Here is a 19,814-nt window from a genome sequence, read left to right on the forward strand (position 1 = left end):
GCTCCCAAGTGTGAATGGTCTTCCCTGGGTGTAAACAACTCCTATGGGAATCCAGATTCAAAGTCAGAACCCAGGCCTCTAATGCCAAGCTTCTGCTGTTCCCACACATTTTGGAAAGGGGATTAGGTGGTGATGTAATACATGACATATACAAAAATAAATAATGCAACAAATGTAATAATATCTTGCTGTAATACATATAAGCCCATTATCTATCTGATAACTCATTTTAATAAACCCACATATAAACATCTATGTGTAATATAATTTTATAAACATTTTTAGATCCTTTACTATCTAGAATTTACTGCAACAAATATAGACACAAGTTCATTCTCCTGATATCATTTGTATATGTCCTACTAAAACTTACTTAAAAATTCATTTATTGATAACTGCTTTATCATTTCCTGAGTCCTGAATAACATTTGGCTCTCTTTCTAGAATTTCTATGCTAATGAATGTTATTTTAAACGCAATTTCAGAGCTTTAAAACTGTCAGTTTAAAATTATTTACAAAATCTGAGAGGTGAATCTTTTATATTAATATTTTGGAGAAACATTCAAGATTCTTACTTTTTAATTATAAATCTGTAACAAAAATATCACAGAATACATGTAATTATACTAACAATGTTTACTTTTGAAGAGAAGGTAATAGGAATCAGACAGCTACAAAGTATCCTGAAGTATTTTTTATACTTTTTAACCATGGGATAAATATATTACCTCTTCAAAAGTTAAATATAAGAAGTAAACAAAATTACTTTTAAAAGACAGTTAAAGTGAAATTCGAGGACATACATTTTTTATGTAATACTTAGCTATCAAGGAAATAGTCTATGCAGAATTTTTCCTTGGGGAAATTACACAGGAATCTAAACGTTACACAGGGTTTGTTAGTGATTACTCAGAATAGCTTTATGATTAAGGAGGAAAGAACACATTATGTATTCGTCTAAGAGTACGTGTCTTCAAATTTTAAAATGAGAGCCAATGAGCAAACAGACTGTCATCCCTGTGGAGCTGGAAATGCGTGCTGTGCACTCAATCTTCCGCTCCATATACTGTGCTCCCTAAGGATGAAGTGTGACCACATGGCAGCCGATGAGCCAGTTTCCACTTGCTTCCCACTCTCTCCCCACTCCTGGCTCAGCTGCAGATCAGAGATGACGCAAGAATCTCCAAGGATGCTCAAAGCCCCAAGGCTCATCAACAGGTACTTCACAGTACTGAAAAGGGAGGGGTTTCCCTTAAATCCTGCAGGATTCATTACTTACGTGAAATTAGCATAATATCAGCCAAACTTTGCCCTTACCCTCGTTTATCAGCATGTTACTCCTTTGATAATAAAGCTTTTATACAAAAGTATAAATTATTTTGTTTATTGTACCTATTAACAGAACATGCTCTGATTTCAAAGGATCCATTTAATCAGAAATCTTAAAATTAAATGTTAACTTCTACATCGATTCAGATTCCTCTCAACAAGATAATTACCACCATCAGCTGTGATCCAGCCTTACTGGGACTCATTCTAATGAAATGGCGACCTCCATCAGGAAAGCAAAGGCCAGAACCAAAGACATTGGCTCATTTGGAAAACAGCTGGATAACACTGTTGGCTATCTTTGTTCTTTCTACTCAGAAACCTCAATTTAATAAAATTTAAAACTAGTGCAATGAAGTCATGTATCATCTTCTTAAAGAAAATGGTTGGCGAAAGAGGAAGATGCCCATTTCTCAGGCTCAAGTCACTTAGGCAAATAGTCCTCTATATCCCAAGACCAAAAGCAATTTTGAGAAAAAAACCTACCCATTCAGACACGGATTAACCATCACCATATACTAGCAGCTCAGGACACATCTGTTCTAGACCAAACAAGCCACACATTTCCACAACCTGCTGGCTTTTCATATTATTAAAATCCAGTTAGAGAGGAGACCTACTGAGGGACATTGCCTTGGGTTCCATGAAACACAAACTAAACACAGAATTTGGAAACGAATGTTGTCTACTTTTGTGTATACTCATTGACCTACTCACTCACTCATGAAATGTATTTATTAAATTCTACCACGAGGGCGCTGCTGTGGTGGGTGTGCACCTGCCCTGGTGCTCTGGGGGACGGGAGAAGCATCACATAAGAGGGTGGTATTGCTCAGAGAGCCACAAAGACACCAAAGATCTCTGTTGACTCATGTTTCCCTAGTGCTCACCTCTTCAACTCCAAATCTCAACCTATCTGCATAAAGGTGACAGTCACTGACTGGATGGTATGTGCTTTCCACAACATATTCCATTAAAAACCGAGGTTTGTTTGTGGGGTTGACAAAACATAGGTTATAAACTCAGAGGTTAGTGAGGGGTCTCTTCATCCCTGCTAGCAGCATGGACAGACAGAAAACTCCCTTCCTTCTGCCTAATCTAATCATACACATCTAAAAGTCCTCAAAGGGACACCTACACACAAGTTCTTTCAGTCAGGGTTTCCCCAGCATCTGGTGGCAGGTGCTTATCCTGCCTACGCAATCTTCCATACAGGTTTTTAAAGTTATCATTCATGTCAACTATTAGTTTACGTTTGTATGAAGTTTTCCAGTGTTCCTTTCATTAGCTGTTTACTCTAAAAGAGTTAACAGTAATCATTTGGGAGACATATAATATTTTTCTATTTCTAGGTAGATATGGCATTTACTGAAAATGGAAAATTTTAAGCTCAGCAAAACACAGTGTTTAGACATTTAAAATTACCCAAGCCAGGCCGGGTGTGGTGGCTCACGCCTGTAATCCCAGCACTTTGGGAGGCCGAGGCGGGCGGTTCACGAGGTCAGGAGATCGAGACCATCCTGGCTAACATGGTGAAACCCCGTCTCTACTAAAAAGTACAAAAAACTAGCCGGGCGCGGTGGCGGGGGCCTGTAGTCCCAGCTACTGGGGAGGCTGAGGCAGGAGAATGGCGTAAACCCGGGAGGCGGAGATTCCAGTGAGCTGGGATCGTGCCACTGCACTCTAGCCTGGGTGACAGAGCAAGACTCCATCTCAAAAAAAAAAAAAAAAACTACCCAAGCCAATTATTTTTGGGGTGTGGGAGGAGGACTTAGGATGCCTCAGCATTTAAACTTTTCATTACTATATTAGTAGAATTTGTTGCAATAGCACATATTATATGAAAAAGGGTTCTATTTCTTTTCTTCACATTAAAAGCAGATTAGAGAACAGAAAGCATAGTCATATAAAAAATTCCTGTTTGGGTTAATTATGCTTATAAAATTTTTCCTGAAGCAACAGTCCAAACTTGCCCTTAACTATTTTTCACATAGTCGGTAGGAAAAAAGCAAATTTCTCATACTCTTATGGACCTAAAATGGACTACTAACTCAAAGAAGAGTTAATACAAACTCACCACATTCAGAAGTACTTTTAAGAAGCCACTGCCTCCCTCCTATAGCAACCAAAAAAGCATGACACTGGTCTAAAAATAGACACATAGATCAATGGAAGAGAACAGAGAACCCAGATATAAAGCCACATGCTTACAGCTAATTGATCTTTGACAAAGTCAGCAAAAATACATACAATGGAGAAAGGACATCCTATTCAAAAAATGGTGCTGGGAAAATGAGAAGAGAGAAACTGGAGCCCTGTCTCTTATCACGTGCAAAAATGAACTCAAGGCAGATTGAAGACTTACAATGTAAGACCTGAAACAATAAAAATTCCTGGGCAGGGACAGGGACTAGAAAAAACACTGGCCTAGGCAAAGAATTCATCACTAAGATCTCCAAAGCAAATGCAACAAAAACAAAAATAGACAAATGGGACTTAAACTAAAAAGCTTCTGCATAGTAAAAGAAACAGTCAACAGAGTAAACAGACAACCTACAGAATGGGAGAAAATATTTGCAAACTATGCATTTGACAAATATCTAACATTCAGAATTTATAAGGGACCCCAACAACTCAACAAGAAAAAATACAACCCCTATAAAAAATGGGCAAAGGATATGTACAGACATTTCTCAAAAGACAGAGAACCGGCCAACATATGCAAAAGTAGAACATACGAAAAAATGTTCAACATCACTAATCATCAGAGAAATGCAAATTAAAACCACCATGAGCTACCATCTCATATCAGCCAGAATAGCTATTACTAAAAAGTCAAAAAAACATAGATGTTGGCAAGGATGTGGAGAGAAGGCAATGCTTATACACTGTTGGTGGGAATGTGGATTAGTACAATCTCTATGGAAAACAGTATGGAGATTCCTCAAAGAACTAAAAATAGAACTACCATTCAACCCAGCAATCCCACTACCGGGTATCTTCCCAAAGAAAAAGAAAAAAACAGACTATCTTACAACAGAAACGAAAATTAAAATAGCCACTTAAATACTAGAAATATTTGTAATATAGGCAATAAATAAAAAGAGAACATCATTCTCAAAATACTAAGCAGTTAAGGACAAGCAATTTGGAAGAGAGGCGCCTAGGACTCAGGGCACCAGGGAGAAAAAAGGCAAATCTCTCACCCAAAAAAAAAAAAGCTCTATTAGTCTTAATTTTCCACAGAGCCACATAATTGCTGATGTTTATAAAAAGGACCCTCGGGTACTAAAATAACCCAAAGTATTGCCTTAAACACAGAAATATGATATTAAATATTAGATATCTTTAACTCACATCTGTTGTGTTTCTACCTAAGAATATGCATACATTATTAATAAAATATTATTCTTAGTGCTGAAAGATGTTTTAAAGCTCATAAAAAGTATATTACTTCATTTATAGGGTAATTCTCTATTAATTAACCAGAATAAATTGTTCTAACGAAACAACTATTTACTATATACAGCTTGCCATGTTCCTCCAATGTCTCTTGATGAAAAATACTGCTGTCCTTCCCATTCTGAATGCAACTCCATACCATAATTTATTATTTCCTTTCCATTTGTGTGTGAAAGTGGATACTACGTTAAAACATAATTTAGTGTAATAAAACTCTAATTATCTGAAACTCGTCAGATTAGGACATACTGTCTCTTTCAATATCTCACTCTTACAAACTTACCAAAATCTTACCTACTGTGAACAAAACTTGGCATTTAACACTTTATTGTCTTCTTCAACAGAAAGCTTTAACTACAAAAGGGGAGATTTTCATGTCACGGCAAAGCTACAGCTCTAAAACTGCCACAGCTACAGAAGCTTGGAATCCATCCACAACAAAATGATTTCAGCATCATACAATAAGTAATAACCAGTTTTTAGCTAACACTTGTGTATGTGGCAAGAGTCCAGCAAAATCCTTCATGACTGCTTTCAAGGAGGCTGAAAGGAAGAATCTGGATTCACAGTAAGATAACTAAGGGGCAGTGAAAGGCTACATCTCACATTCTTCTTCATCTTGGTCCTTTTGATTTCTTCTGCATTCTACAAAAGCCTAAATTTTATCTTGTCACACGCAAATTCTAACATGTGGTTTTTTTAATGGAAGCCTTTTAATATGGCCTCACTGACGTCTACATTTTGTGGTAAGAAAAACACAAGAGAAACTGAAGTTTATTACACGTCACGGTACATGAGTAAATGCCCTCCTAATCCATAATACATCCATAATGCAGCAATAACATATTAAGCATACATCAGCCACACTTAAAGTTGAGCACATTCCTTCCCAATGTATTTTATAACTGAAAATTCATTCAAGAGATCAAAAATCGAATATTAAGACTTACATCCAAACAATAAAACAACTTGAAAGTTTAACTGGAATCATTACAAACAGGTAATCAATGCCCCTCCAAAATGCACAGCATAAACAGCAAGGCCTACTGCAAGATCCAACTTCTTAAATAATATACTCCCCTCATTTATAATCAGCCAACATCCGCTTGAGAAATACCTGTTCTGCCTTCTCTGTGGCAGATACTGCAACAGGGCTCTTAACATTTTAAAACTATCTGTGGGACAGAGACTAGAGAAGTCACAGGCTCTATTTCCCAGCCTCCCTTTCAGGTAGATACAGTCATGTGACTGAGACTCGGCCAACGAGACGGAAGCTGAAGCGAACTGGCACCACCCCTTCCTCATTTCTTTTTCTTCCTCTCTGGAGCAGCCACTGTGAGATCATGAGACAACAATCACGAAGACAGGGCTAAGAAGACAGCAGAGATGAGGATCCACTCAGTGGTAGAGCCACTGAACAACCTCAAAGCTGCTTTTCTTCAGGGGAGACAAGTTGCTTCTTAGTGAAGCTATTAATTCCATCTAAAAGGAGTCGAAAGTGAATACCAAATGCAAGAACATAATTTGATGAATTTCATTGTAAACAAACGCATTCACATTCTGCCTGCCTCTTACTGAACACCTGTTTAAAACGGTTCTCTTCATGAACACAAAGAAGGGAAACAGACACGGGGGTCTACATGAGGGTGCAGGGTAGCAGGAGGGACAGTAGAAGAAAAAAATAACTCGGGTCCTGGCCTTAATACCTGGGTGATGAAATCATCTGTACAATAAACTATTTATTGTACAATAATCTGTACAACAAACTCTGTGACATGAGTTTACCTGTGTAACAAACCTTTACATGTATCCCTGAACCTAAAAGTTCAAAATATAATAAAATAGCAAAAGTAAATGGAAGTATTTTGTCCTGATACTAACTCTGCCATTCCTTGATATGTATGTATATGTGTTCCTCCTCCTCTGTGCTGCAGTAATCACGTTTAATGTCACTAGCTCAGCAGAAAGAATTCTGTCCTTAGTGTACTGAATTGCCTTCACTGGAGTCAAGAAGGAAATTAACCTGTGAGGTTCAAATGACGCTCTTCATAGTAATTAACACAAGAATTTCCAGCTTCATAGAAAAACTGAATGCTAAGCGGCAGGGAATAAATTCTTAGCAAAGTCTTTTCCTTCCCCTGCCTCATTATAAAACTAGAACTAGTATGCTGAGGTAAAATTCTGAAAGAGACGGAGTTTAATACTTTGGTAACAAAGACTATTGCTGACCTTTCCCCACGTCAGTGAAGTCATCACTGGACTTCTCAGATTTTCATCTGCGCCTGATGTCCTGCGACATCATGCACAGTTTCTGACAAATTCCCTCCTCTCCCCTATTTACAGAGGAAAGATAACATCAATCCAACAGCACGCTTTGCCAGTGGTGCACACCACCCAGTAATAATATATCAGAGTGCCCAGGTGCCAGTTCGCTTCAGCTTCCGTCTCATTGGCTGAGTCTCAGTCACATGACTGTATCTACCTAGAAGGGAGGCTGGGAAATAGAGCTTGTGACTTCTCTAGTCTCTGTCCCACAGACAGGTATAAAATGTTAAGAGTCCTATTGCAGTGCCCTCTACATAGGATCAGTGAGAACGCTTATTCTGGCTGGATCTCTATAATGGCCAGCCCCCGTCCCACCACATTCTATGCTCAGAAATATTACAACTCTTTTGTTTCCTTGAAGGAGCCCTTCCTCAAACCCCTCCAGGCTTTTACATGCTTTTTTCTCTGTCTGAAACACTTGGTTTCTTGGTTAATTCTCCACTTCCTGAGAACTCAACTTAAAAGGCACTTCTACTGGAGGACCTGGATTAAAGGTACCTCCACCTGCTAAGAGCTGCCTGGGCACTGGTCCATACCCTGTATTATTACCTGGTGCTCTGTCTCCTTCTGTTAAACAGTGGGCTGTGTGAAGGCAGGGTCCATTTGACTTACTCCCAGCCATACTTTCAGCACCTATCATCATGCCTGGTACACAGTACACATCTAATGGGTACTTCCTTATGAAATAAATGCATTAATCTGCAATGCGAAAGACAGTGTAGAAGCAAGGGAAAGGCTGGAGGCTCAGACCAAATAGAAAACTTTTCAGAAAGCCCAGTCAACATCTTAGCCTGGATTATACAAAACTGTTCATATTTGGCCACTTTTTACTTATTAGAAGAGTAATTTTGTGTGTGTGGTTTTTTAAATAGAGACAGGGTCTCGCTAACTCTCCAGGGCGGGTCTCAAACTCCTAGCCTTAAGTGATCCTCTTGCCTTGGCTTCCCAAAGTGCTGGGATTACAGGTGTGAGCCACTGGCACCAGCCAAGAAGAGCAATTTCTTTTTTTTTTTTTTTTTTTTTTTTTTTTTTTTTTTGAGACAGAGTCTCGCTCTGTCGCCCAGGCTGGAGTGCAGTGGCCGGATCTCAGCTCACTGCAAGCTCCGCCTCCCGGGTTTACGCCATTCTCCTGCCTCAGCCTCCCGAGTAGCTGGGACTACAGGCGCCCGCCACCTCGCCCGGCTAGTTTTTTGTATTTTTTTAGTAGAGACGGGGTTTCACCGTGTTAGCCAGGATGGTCTCGATCTCCTGACCTCGTGATCCGCCCGTCTCGGCCTCCCAAAGTGCTGGGATTACAGGCTTGAGCCACCGCGCCCGGCCAAGAAGAGCAATTTCAATGCTTCAACATAATAGTGCCTGAACTAGGGTACTGGCAGGGGGTAAAAACAAATAGAGATTTCAAATGATGGAGTCTTAAGAGTTTGGCAACCAACTGATCGTGGATAAATCAGGACAAGTAATGAATCAAAGGTGGGGTATGGCCAGGCGTGGTGGCTCATGCCTGTAATCCCAGCACTTTGGGAGGCTGAGGCAGGCGAATTGCCTGAGGTCAGGAGTTCCAGACCAGGTGGCCAACGTGGTGAAACCCCATCTCTATTAAAAATACAAAAAAGTTAGCCGGGCGTGGTGGTAGGCACCTGTAATCCCAGCTACTCGGGAGGCTGAGGCAGGAGAATTGTTTGAACCTGGGAGGTGGAGGTTGCAGCGAGCTGAGATAGCACCAGTGCACTCCAGCCTAGACGACAGAGCGAGACTCCATCTAAAACAAACAAACAAAAAACAACAACAGAAAACAAAGGTGGGTTCTGATGAGCAGACACATGGTGTCATGAAAAGAAACAGATAATTCAGGAGTATTAACTGAATTTAGGAGGTAAAAATAAGGAGACAATTCATTTAGATAAGATGAATTTCCAAGCAGAGTAATGCACCGAGGGTTTTCAAATCTTCAGTCGGAAAATTCACAGATATTGAGGCTAAGGGGAACCTGGAAGTCATCTCATGTGATTCCCTTATTTTGTAGCCCTGTGAGGTTAGGTGCACAGGGCTATTCACTTGGTCACTAGCAGAATCAAGGCTATAATCCAGGCCTCTTGGAATCCAGGTCAACACCACTGCACAGAGGCAACCAACACCACTTCCTTCACTAAGGATACAAACCCAAGGTACTGCTGACAGTCCGTTCAGATAAGAGTCACTGCGACGGTGTCAATACCCACTTGACGGACGATTCCTCGGACATTAAAATGACATAATACGGATAAGCCCACAAAAGACTGATATTGGGAGTAAGCAGAATTATATTCCTTACAGGATTTTAAAAAGCCTCCAACACACAAAACACTTTCTCCATCCCTGCTATTCCTTGGATCTAATAAAATTACAGCAAAATTTGCAGCCAGAAAATATGTACGCCAAAAATTCTAAAAAGACGTCCTAGGTTTTAGTCCTATGTCTGCCACTTACTGCGCGCCTTTGGGCAAGCGAATTCAGCTCTCTGGGCCTGAGACTTCCTGGTATAAGATAGATTGATCACCTCTATGTGAACTCTAGCTTCAAAAATTATGATTGCAAATCAACAAAAAATAGTTTACATAAGTTTAGAAAATAAAATGTGCCCAATACATCACTATTAACCAAACGCTGGTAATAGAAGCCTTGTGTCTTTTGCTTAAGCTGTCTTGGAAAGCTACCTGCTTCACAACAACACTACAAACAACTCAGAATGCCTACTACCAGAGCACTGGTTAAGTAAATCATGACTTATCCAACAATGGAATGTTACAGAACTATTTTTTTTAATGAGGCAGATAAAAATGTGATCACATGCAAGTCTAAAATACATTAGCTTTAAAAAGGTATAGACTATATAGTATGCTTTTATTTCTGTATAACAAAAAAAGAATATAAAAGACCTACGTAGATTTACACGCGACTGGAAACGTGCAAGAACGCTATACAAGCAGCCTGACAGTGGCTGCCTCCACGGAGCGCAGGCAGGGATCCTGGGTAAAAGACAGGCTTGCCTAGGACTGCACAACCTTCCACACTGTTTGATTTTATTTTTAAGTTGGAGTGTGGATTATAGTATTTAAAAAAAAAACTTGTTAAAAGCGATGTGGAGCTACTTTCGATCAGACAAATTATTGCAAATATAGGGAATATAGGGTACCCTTTGCTTTTTTTCCCCCCCACCTATTAATTTTTTCAGTTGAAAGGGCTGTAGCGGCCCTGGGCTGGGAGAGGAGGGCCACTGTTGACCACCTCCTCGCTGCCTCCCCCATTTACCTTCAGCTGTCAGCTCAGACTGAAAGGGAGAGGCTGGCAAACTCAGATGACAGGTCAAGGGGAGTTATGAAACACGAGAGAGAGGTGCTGGAAAAAATCAGAATTCTCCCACAGAGAAGAGAGATGCCTCTGGGAAAACTAAAAACAGTCAGCTGAAAAAAAATCCCCAGGGGCAGAAATGAGCCAAGTGCCAAACAAGATACACGAGGGGTCACATGCACATGAAGCAGGAAAAAAAAAAATCTATTTACATCCTCATCAAACAATCCTGCAACACCTAACACCAACCAGCCCAAAACAAATGTAACAGCACCCCAGCTAACATATTTTACAGAAGAAAACTGATTTAATTCACTGTGGTTGTAAAAATCATCTAGAACAAAAGTAGCAATGTAGGCCAAGCCAATCCCCTAAAAGTGAGCAGACAGGTCACCATGTGCCTAAAATATATACGAAATTTATTTTCATCTTAGGCACAGAGAATGAAAAGCAGATACAAACATAAACCTCAGGGGAAGTATTTTGAGACTGCACACGTTTTTACTATGAAGACCGAAAAACTAGATTTGCGATTCACTTACTACTTCTCCATAACCATTAGGATGTTTTCTGTCAGAATGGCTTAGAATACGGAAACCTTTTAGCATATTACAATTAACTGTCTCATCTGACTGAGAAACTATCCAATGAAAAACGATGGAAACCTCATTTACACAGGGGAAAAAGAAATATTATTCTAAATTTACCTATGTCCTATTTCCCAACCATTGGAAGTAAAATATAATTTAACAGGTGCTGATTTTCACACATTTGGCTGGTGACAGAGAAAAGAGCTAGGGAACACCAAGGCAACAATTCTGTCTTCCATCAACACAAACAACACAATCTGCTGCTAAAATAAAAGTATTATGCACTTGTGCTGAAGCAACAGAAAACAATTTTTAAATTAAACCTCATCTCTCATTAGAGAGAGCTTGGTTTCTCCAAGTATCTGTCTCCTTGGAAAGACCTCTGATAAACATCTGCAAATTAATGAAGATGTCCCCCGTGCAACACGAAGCAGAGATGTACGCAAGACAGACCTGTGTGGAAAACAACAGTGCTTCTCCTAAACCCTGAAGGAAGTCGAAGGTTTCGAAGCAATCCTTTGGCTGTCAGTCGTACGTGAATGGTGGATAAGGAGAATTTGGGAGACAACAACATGTCTTCGGAGCAGGTGGCGAGATTTACAGAAGAGGCGATTTCCATGGACTGTCACATACTGTCTTTTTAAACTCAGTACTCTTCAAGGCCAAGAAATACAGTGAGAGGAAACATGCCTACACAGCAAATGTCATTCCACCAGAGAGGCAAAGAAGAAAAAAAATCCCCCAGGGCTAGCCAAGTGTTTCTGGCTTCCGTTTTCACTTCCAGATGTTGCCAAAACGATGCTCTTCCCCTGAATAAAATCTCCTTCCTGCAGGTCCAGAAGCCGCCTCTGAACCAAATCACACTGTGCATGCTTGCGGAGTTGTTATGGTTTTCATCCGAGATGGTAAAGGGGAGGAGAAAGTGGGTGGTCTCGGGAGCTTTAGAGAACAACCAATAATGTCACAGATCCTGTAACCACTTGAAAGATCACTAGGGGAAATTAACTACTTCCAATGCCTGGTGTTTATTTCATAATTAGAAAAAAATTAAGATTTCCTGAAAGTACACTGTGTACTGATTTTAACATTTTTCACTCCTTATATTTGCACTAATAACACGAGCATTTTTTTTCTCTAGATATTTTTCATGTAAACCTATATTTAAGCCTGGTATTTAGAAAAAGTTTTTTTTTTTTTTTTTAAGACTTCAGGCAATAAATGTTCCCAACTACAATATTTAAGAAAATTTCTATTCTAATATATTAATGACAGATTGTCAAAAGGTTAAAGTTCAACTTTAATTCCCACAGGCTGAGGACCTCACAAATAGTCAACAATGCAAAATTAATACAGTTTCTCTACCAGAGATAATATCAGAGTTCCAGAGGACTAGTCCATCAGATTGGCATATTCTAAAGACTACATTTATTGTGTGAGTAATTTAGAACATCAGGTGGCCTCTTACAGCGCTCTTTAAAGACTAGGCGTGTGAGGGGGCACAGTTATCAGTATCCTTTGCCAGTTATCTACTAATTTTTCTTTCAGCAGAGTGGCCTGTAAAAGCATGCTGAAACACGATGGCAAAAACCAAAGGAACTTGTAAAACAAAGCTATGCACCTGAGAATTACCAACAATATGCCCGCTTAAGCTAATTCCAATAAATCGCAAAAAGCCTCAGCTCTTAACATTTTTAAAAATGTGATAAAGTACAACAAAACCATGTTTTAAAAATGTCCTATGCCGGTTTCCAAGATTTCCTAGAAAATAAGACTCAGAAATAAATGCAGAATTGTTACCATAAATAACACCAGTAAGTGCTATTAAAACTGGCAGGAAGCAGTTCTTTTAGAAATTCTACAGAGTAGGTTATGAAGCGGGGAGGAGAGAGGGAGGAAGGGAAAATTTAAGTAAGTCCTCTTCCCTCAGATCCCCTCCCTCTTTACTCAAGCCCCCAGCTTGCCATTTTAGAGGCTGTCAGCAAGGGAGACAGACCCAATAACCCGTCCAGGGCTCCTGTGAGAAAGATACACCTAGTTCATACACTGATGGAAAACCTGCTAAATACATCGCACCATGGCAACTGAAGCCAAATGATCAAGGAATTAAAGTCAAGGCAAGCTGCTTTTAGGGGTCGCCTTTTACTTCATCCCAGTTTATTATTAAAAAACCTAAACACCTTTTCCTTCCAGATTCTACATACTAAAAATATACCAGAACCTTTTCCTCTACCCCCCAAAACCTTGTAAAAACTAAGAAATCAATCAGCATTAAAAACAAATAGAAGAACAGAGTCAAATTTTGATATGATTAAAAAAAATATGCCACCACTCCATATAGTAGGAGGCAGTTTTTCTTTATTTTGGTTGTGTCTGTTGTTTATTCAGTAATACTAAATTCTAAATTATCTGGAGTTTCACTCTTGTTGCCCAGGCTGGAGTGCAATGGCACGGTCTCTGCTCACTGCAACCTCCACGTGCCGGGTTCAAGCGATTATCCAGCCTCAGTCTCCCAAGTAGCTGGGATTACAGGCGCCCACCACCATGCCTGGCTGATTTTTGTATTTTTAGTAGAGACGGGGTTTCACCATGTTGGCCAGGCTGGTCTTGAACTCCTGACCTCAGGTGATCCACACACCTCGGCCTCCCAAGTGCTGGGATTACAGGCGTGAGCCGCCGCGCCCGGCCTTAAATTATCCTTGTTAAAAGGGAAGTTCTTTAGACTCCCTAAAAGAAGAAATTAGCAATCTAATCACCAATTAATCAGATTCATTAACATTTTTACTTGAATTACATTAAGCTATAACCACACATATTAAAAATAAACGTTGTTAATGATATCTCTTAGCAGAGTAAGAAGCTGCAGGAATAAACTAAAACAGTGCCAGTGAGGAGGAAAAGCCAAAAGTCATTCATTTGTCCAGTGAAATATACACACAAACATAGCAAGGTGTATTAGATACATGACAGAACTGCACAAACTAGGTTTCGATTCTTTCCCAAACATAATCTGCCTCCTGGTGGCCATGCAGCACAAGTGCACCAAAGCAAGGGAGCTGCCTTGGCAATCCCTAAACACAAATGGCCATCCCTTATAATCTACTGCTCTAAGCACTCCCTTACACACTTTACGTTTGCTCATTTAAATAACCGGATAAGCAATTACTTTCAGGTCACAACTATTTTTATACTATATATGCCTCTGGGGGGAGCCAAGATAAAAAAAAAAACTGGTTCAAAAAAATTCTTTGATTATTTGATCGTCTGTTACCACTTAGGTACTCTGTATTTTCTGAAATTGAACGAATGTGAGAGAATTACCTAAAAAAAGTGTCTTTGTTATTTTTAAAAGTCTTAATTTAAGAGGAAAAGGCATCACTTGAGGACAAGAGAGGAAAAAATAAGGAAATTTTAATGCCTAAGGTAGAACAGTTTGCAGTTGGTAAAACGTTAGTTATGAGTCTTTATGAGCCGGGTGTGGTGCCTGTAATCTCAGCACTTTGCGAGGCCAAGGCGGGTGGGATCACCTGAGGTCAGGAGTTCAAGACCAGCCTGGCCACCATGGTGAAACCCCGTCTCTACTAAAAATACAAAAAATTAGCTGGGCATGGTGACAGGTAAGAACCACTTGAATCCAGGAGATGCAGGTTGCAATGAGCAGAGATTGCACTACTGCAACCCAGGCTGGGCAACAAGAGCGAAACTCCTCCACACACACACACACACACACACACAAAAGATGAGTCTCTATGAAGCAGAGTCTGTGTTAGGATGTCAGTGGAAAACAAAACCATGATTTAAAATTTTATGCAATGTAGAATCTCAACTTTAAACAAAAAGGATAAAGTATATTGGAGCAAACGTGCCAAAATGTCAGCAATGCTCTGGGAGGTGGAAGAGGCAGGATTTCTATTTTTCTTTACTATATGTGTTTGTATTTTCCTTTTTTTATCAAAAATCCTGGAGCCAGAAAAAAATTAAGAAGTGTTAGGATAATCTTACAGAAAGCCTACAAAATGACCCGAGTTTTCATAATGACACAAAGAAAAACAAATGATGTGTAAAGTCTATATTAAGGCTTAAATAACAAAATATGATGATACAAAATGTTTGGTAAGTCAATATGTTGTAATATCACAGTATATTCAAACAAATAGAAATGCCACTGAAATCTGCATAGAAATGTGGTTTTTTAAATCAGGGATTTAGAAAACAATGTCATGATTTTAGACAAGATTCTAGCATAATCTGTATAGTGTGCTTAGATGCTACAAAATGCACTCAATTTGTGTGTTATTTTTAATCATCATGAAGAATAAGGAAGATTAAAACTTAAACCAAGTGGCTTGTTCAGAGATTCAAGCATCTCTATCCAACCAATCTCCTTTAGCCTAATATGGAACATCAGTCTTAACATTTATTTCCTTACTTTCCCTAGCACAGCATTAATTGCAACATTTTCTTCATTTTACTCCTCATAGTCTTTAATATATTAAGTTCAATTCTCTATTCCAGTTGTATAAACTTCAACTTAAGGCCCAATTTTTCCACACTATCCTCTTCCTCGGTACGAAGATATATTGTAATTATCAAAACATTAACACAAAACAATTAGAAAAACAATCAACTTCCAACCACTTATCAACTTCCATTGATAAGCTCTCAAAGAACAGTGACATTGCCTTTTATTTTGCAATATGCAAAATAAGACTTTAAATTAAAAGCAGTAATGCTTTGAATTCATGTACAATGTTTGTTTTTAAAAAACAAAAACCATATGTTCATTGTAGTTTTTTTTTTTGTTTTTTTTTTTTTTGAGACGGAGTCTCGCTCCGTCCCCCAGGCTGGAGTGCAGTGGCGCAATCTCGGCTCACCGCAAGCTCTGCTTCCCGGGTTCATGCTATTCTCCTGCCTCAGCCTCCTGAGTCGCTGGGACTACAGGTGCCTGCCACCATGCCCGGTTAATTCTTTTTTTTTTTGGTATTTTTAGTAGAGACGGGGTTTCACCGTGTTAGCCAGGATGGTCTCAATCTCCTGACCTCGTGATATGCCCACCTTGGCGTCCCACAATGCTGGGATTACAGGCGTGAGCCACTGCACCCGGCAAGAATTTTTTTTTAAATTTAAATTACTTACACATCAGACTGCTCTGCAATTTGTTTTTAAACTTACTATAAGCCCAATAAACTTATTAAACTTAAAAATTTCACACGTATCTTTCCATGGGATTAAATAAGCCTTTATATTGTTATTTTAATGGTTTCAAAAATGTCTTTAAAACGTCAACGAACTTAATTCCTATAAGGTATATAGGTTGTTTCCAATCTTCCCCCATTGTAAATAATTCTGAAAAGCAGTAAATAAGGAAATAAATTATTTTCCCAGACCCAATTCTGAAAAACAGAATTCCTGGGTAGAAGGTGTTTGCTCTCTGCTACAGCCTCTGTAATTCACACTTCAGGAGCTGTACATGTGAGTGCTGTTTCTTACTCTTTGCCAGTACCAGGTACTACCATTAAGAAATAAGCAAGAACTGAGAGCACGTTATTTTAACTCCTATTTGGTAAACATTTTTCATATATTCCTTAGTTCTTCATACGTTTCTTCTTTTCTGTCCATCCACTTATTTTTCCCTTTCTTTTTGTTCAGGTTTTTTAAATTATGGCAAGAACACTTAATACGAAATCTACCTTCACAACAAAATTTTAAGGGAACAATACAATATTGTTAACTATAGGCACAATGCTGTAACAAACATCTTGAAAACTTTTTTGCCCTTGCATAACAAACCTTGTACCATTGAACAGCAAGTTCCCATTCCCCAGCAACCACCATTCTACTCTGTTTCTGACTTTGACTATGTTAGATGCCTTCTATAAGTAGAATCATACAGTATTTGCCCCATGACTGGCTTATTTCACTTAGCATAGTGTCCTCCAGCTTTATCTGTATCATTGCACATGGCAGGACTTCCTTCTTTTTAGTGGCTGCATAATACTCCATTGCACATATATGCCATATTTGCTTTACCCTATGGACATTTAGGTTGTTCCCACATCCTGGCTATCATAATGTGGCAATGTCCACTGTTGCGGGAAGTCAGGGACTCTGAATGGAGGGGCCAGCTGGAGCCGCAGCAGAGGAAACATAAATTGTGAAGATTTCATGGACATTTACCACTTCCCTAATAATACTCTTATAATTTCTTACACCTGTCTTACTTTAATCTCTTAATCCTGTTATCTTTGTAAGCTGAGGATGTATGTCACCTCAGGACCCTGTGATGATTGTGTTAACTGAACAAATTGATTGTAAAACATGTGTATTTGAACAATATGAAATCAGTGCACCTTGAAAGTGAACAGAGTAACAGCAATTTTAGGGAACAAGGGAAGACAACCATAAGGTCTGTCTGCCTGCGAGGTCGAGCAGAACAGAGCCATATTTGTCTTCTTGCAGGGAGCCTATAAACAGACATGCAAGGAGGAGAGATATTGCTAAATTCTTTTTCTAACAAGGAGTATAATATTAAGACCCTAGGAAAAGAATTGCATTCCTGGGGGGAGGTCCATAAACGGCCGCTCTGGGAGGTGTCCTATGCGGTTGAGATAAGGACTGAGTTATGCCCTGGTCTCCTGCAGTACCCTCAGGCTTACTAGGGTGGGGAAAAAACTCTGCCCTGGTAAATTTGTGGTCAGACAGGTTCTCTGCTCTGGAACCTCGTTTTCTGTTAAGTTGTTTATCAAGACAATAGTGCACGGCTGAACACAGACCCTTATCAGGAGTTTCTGATTTTGCTCTGGTCCTGTTTTCTCAGAAGCATGTGATCTCTGCTCTGCTTTCTGCCCTTTGAAGCACGTGATCTTTGTGATCTACTCCCTGTTCATTATCCCCTCCCCTTTTGAAATCCCTAATAAAAACTTGCTAGTTTTGCGGCTCAGGTGGGCATCACGGCCTTACCGATATGTGATGTTACCCCCAGTGGCCCAGCTGTAAAATTCCACTCTTTGTACTCTTTCTCTTTATTTCTCAGACCAGCTGCCACTTCAGGAAAATAGAAATACTGGGGGCAAGTTCCCCCAATAGACCATGGGAATGCAAATATCTCTTCAACATCCTGATTTCAATTATTTTGGTAAATAACCCCTTATCAGATGTATGGTTTGCAAATGTTTTCCCTTATCTCATAAGCTGCCTTTTCATGCTATTAAATGACTGCTTCGCTCTGCAGATTTTTATTTTGATGTACTCCCGCCTGCCTATTTTTGCTTTTATTACCTGGGCTTTTGGTGTCATACCAAGAAAAATGTCACGAAATTTTGTCCCATGTGTTCTTTGAGGTGTTTTACAGTTTCAGATCTTATATTTAAGTCTTTAATCCATCTCGAGTTAATTTTTGTGTATTGTGTGAGATAAGGGTCCGATTTCATTATTTTGCTTGTGGATGACCAGTTTTCGCAGTACCATTTACAAAGTGACTATCCTTTCCCTGTTGTGTATTCTTCGCATGTTTGTTGAAGATTAGCTGACCATATATGCATGGATTTACTTCTGGACTATTTTATTTCATCAGTCTATGTTTCTGTCTTTGTGCCAGTTCCATACTGTTTTAATTACTGTGTGTTGTAATATACTTTGAAATCAGGAACTATGATGCCTCCAGCTTTGTTCTTTGTCAAGATTGTTTTGGCTATTTGCAGTCCTTTGTCAAGACTGTTTTGGCTATTTGCAGTCCTTTGTCATTCTATATGAATTGTGGAATTGCTTTTCTATTTCTGTAAAAAAAAAAAAAAATGACACTGGGATTTTGATAGGGGTTGCATTGAATCTGTAGATCTCTTTGGGTGGTATGTCCATTAGCTTCTATTATAGAGTTGTCTTTATCTTGCTGATTTGAACAGAGCTCTACATAGAGTATGTGCTAATATTATCTCAGTTTGCTCTTTGCTTATAAATACTGTTTCTACGGTTTTTATTCTCATTTTTTAATTTTTTTGAGACAGAGTCTCACTCTGTCATCCAGGCTGGAGTGCCGTGGTGCAATCTCAGCTCACTGCAACCTCTGCCTCCTGGGTTCAACGATTCTTCTGCCTCAGCCTTCTGAGTGCTGGGACTACAAGTGCGTGCTACCACACGCAGCTAATTTTTTGTATTTTTGGTAGAGATGGGGTGTCACTACGTTGCCCAGGCTGGTCTTGAATTCCTGGCCTCAAACAATTCACTTGTCTTTGCCGCCTAAAGTGTTGGGATTACAAGCATGAGCCACTACATGCAGCCTGTTTCTAAGGTTTTCTAAAGTTTTTGTTGTTCTAGTTATTAATCATTTCTATTATACTAGTGTTCCTAGAAAGATCTTTTCTACTTAAGTCTATATTCTTAGTGTTTTAATTACTTTGTGTATATAAAACTAATTTATCTGGAATGCTTTGTATATATATGAAAAAGATCTAGCTCCTGCTAAAAAGGTAGCCACTGTCTCAAGAAGATTTACTAAAGGATCCACTTCTCCCAACCCCAACACCAACTGGAAACAGCAAATGTATCCCATATCAAAAGAGCAACTGCTTTTTAAGTATAAGGGGAGAGTTACGATCATCATAAAACAACAGTGAAAAATAGCCTTCTCTCTGCTCTCACCAGAAGAAACCCTGGCAGCCTTGGCATCACCTCATCAGCAGGCTTGCAGCTTGCAACCACTTCCCAGCACTTGGCCAAAGAAGGCAAGAAAGCCGCCCTGTTCTCCTGTGCTGTCTTTACTAAGTAACTGTGGAAGGAACAGTGCA

The 19,814-nt window shown here is 39.4% G+C and overlaps 1 protein-coding gene across 7 annotated transcripts in view; it reads right to left on the minus strand.

The window, feature by feature from the left end:
- MTUS1 (microtubule associated scaffold protein 1) overlaps nt 1-19,814 on the minus strand; it is a 170,301-nt gene that overhangs the window by 48,698 nt on the left and 101,789 nt on the right. Inside the window, exon 1 of one of the 7 annotated variants that reach the window (XM_010374482.2) lies at nt 11,488-11,968. The exons of the other annotated variants lie outside the window; for them this stretch is intronic. Coding sequence (XP_010372784.1) covers nt 11,488-11,653 — 166 coding nt within the window. The 5' untranslated portion in view covers nt 11,654-11,968. Of the gene's footprint in view, nt 1-11,487; nt 11,969-19,814 lie in introns of those variants that run through there. 7 annotated transcript variants of the gene reach the window in all.

This window comes from Rhinopithecus roxellana, chromosome 9 (assembly GCF_007565055.1).
Source record: "Rhinopithecus roxellana isolate Shanxi Qingling chromosome 9, ASM756505v1, whole genome shotgun sequence".
Taxonomy (NCBI): Eukaryota; Metazoa; Chordata; class Mammalia; order Primates; family Cercopithecidae; genus Rhinopithecus; species Rhinopithecus roxellana.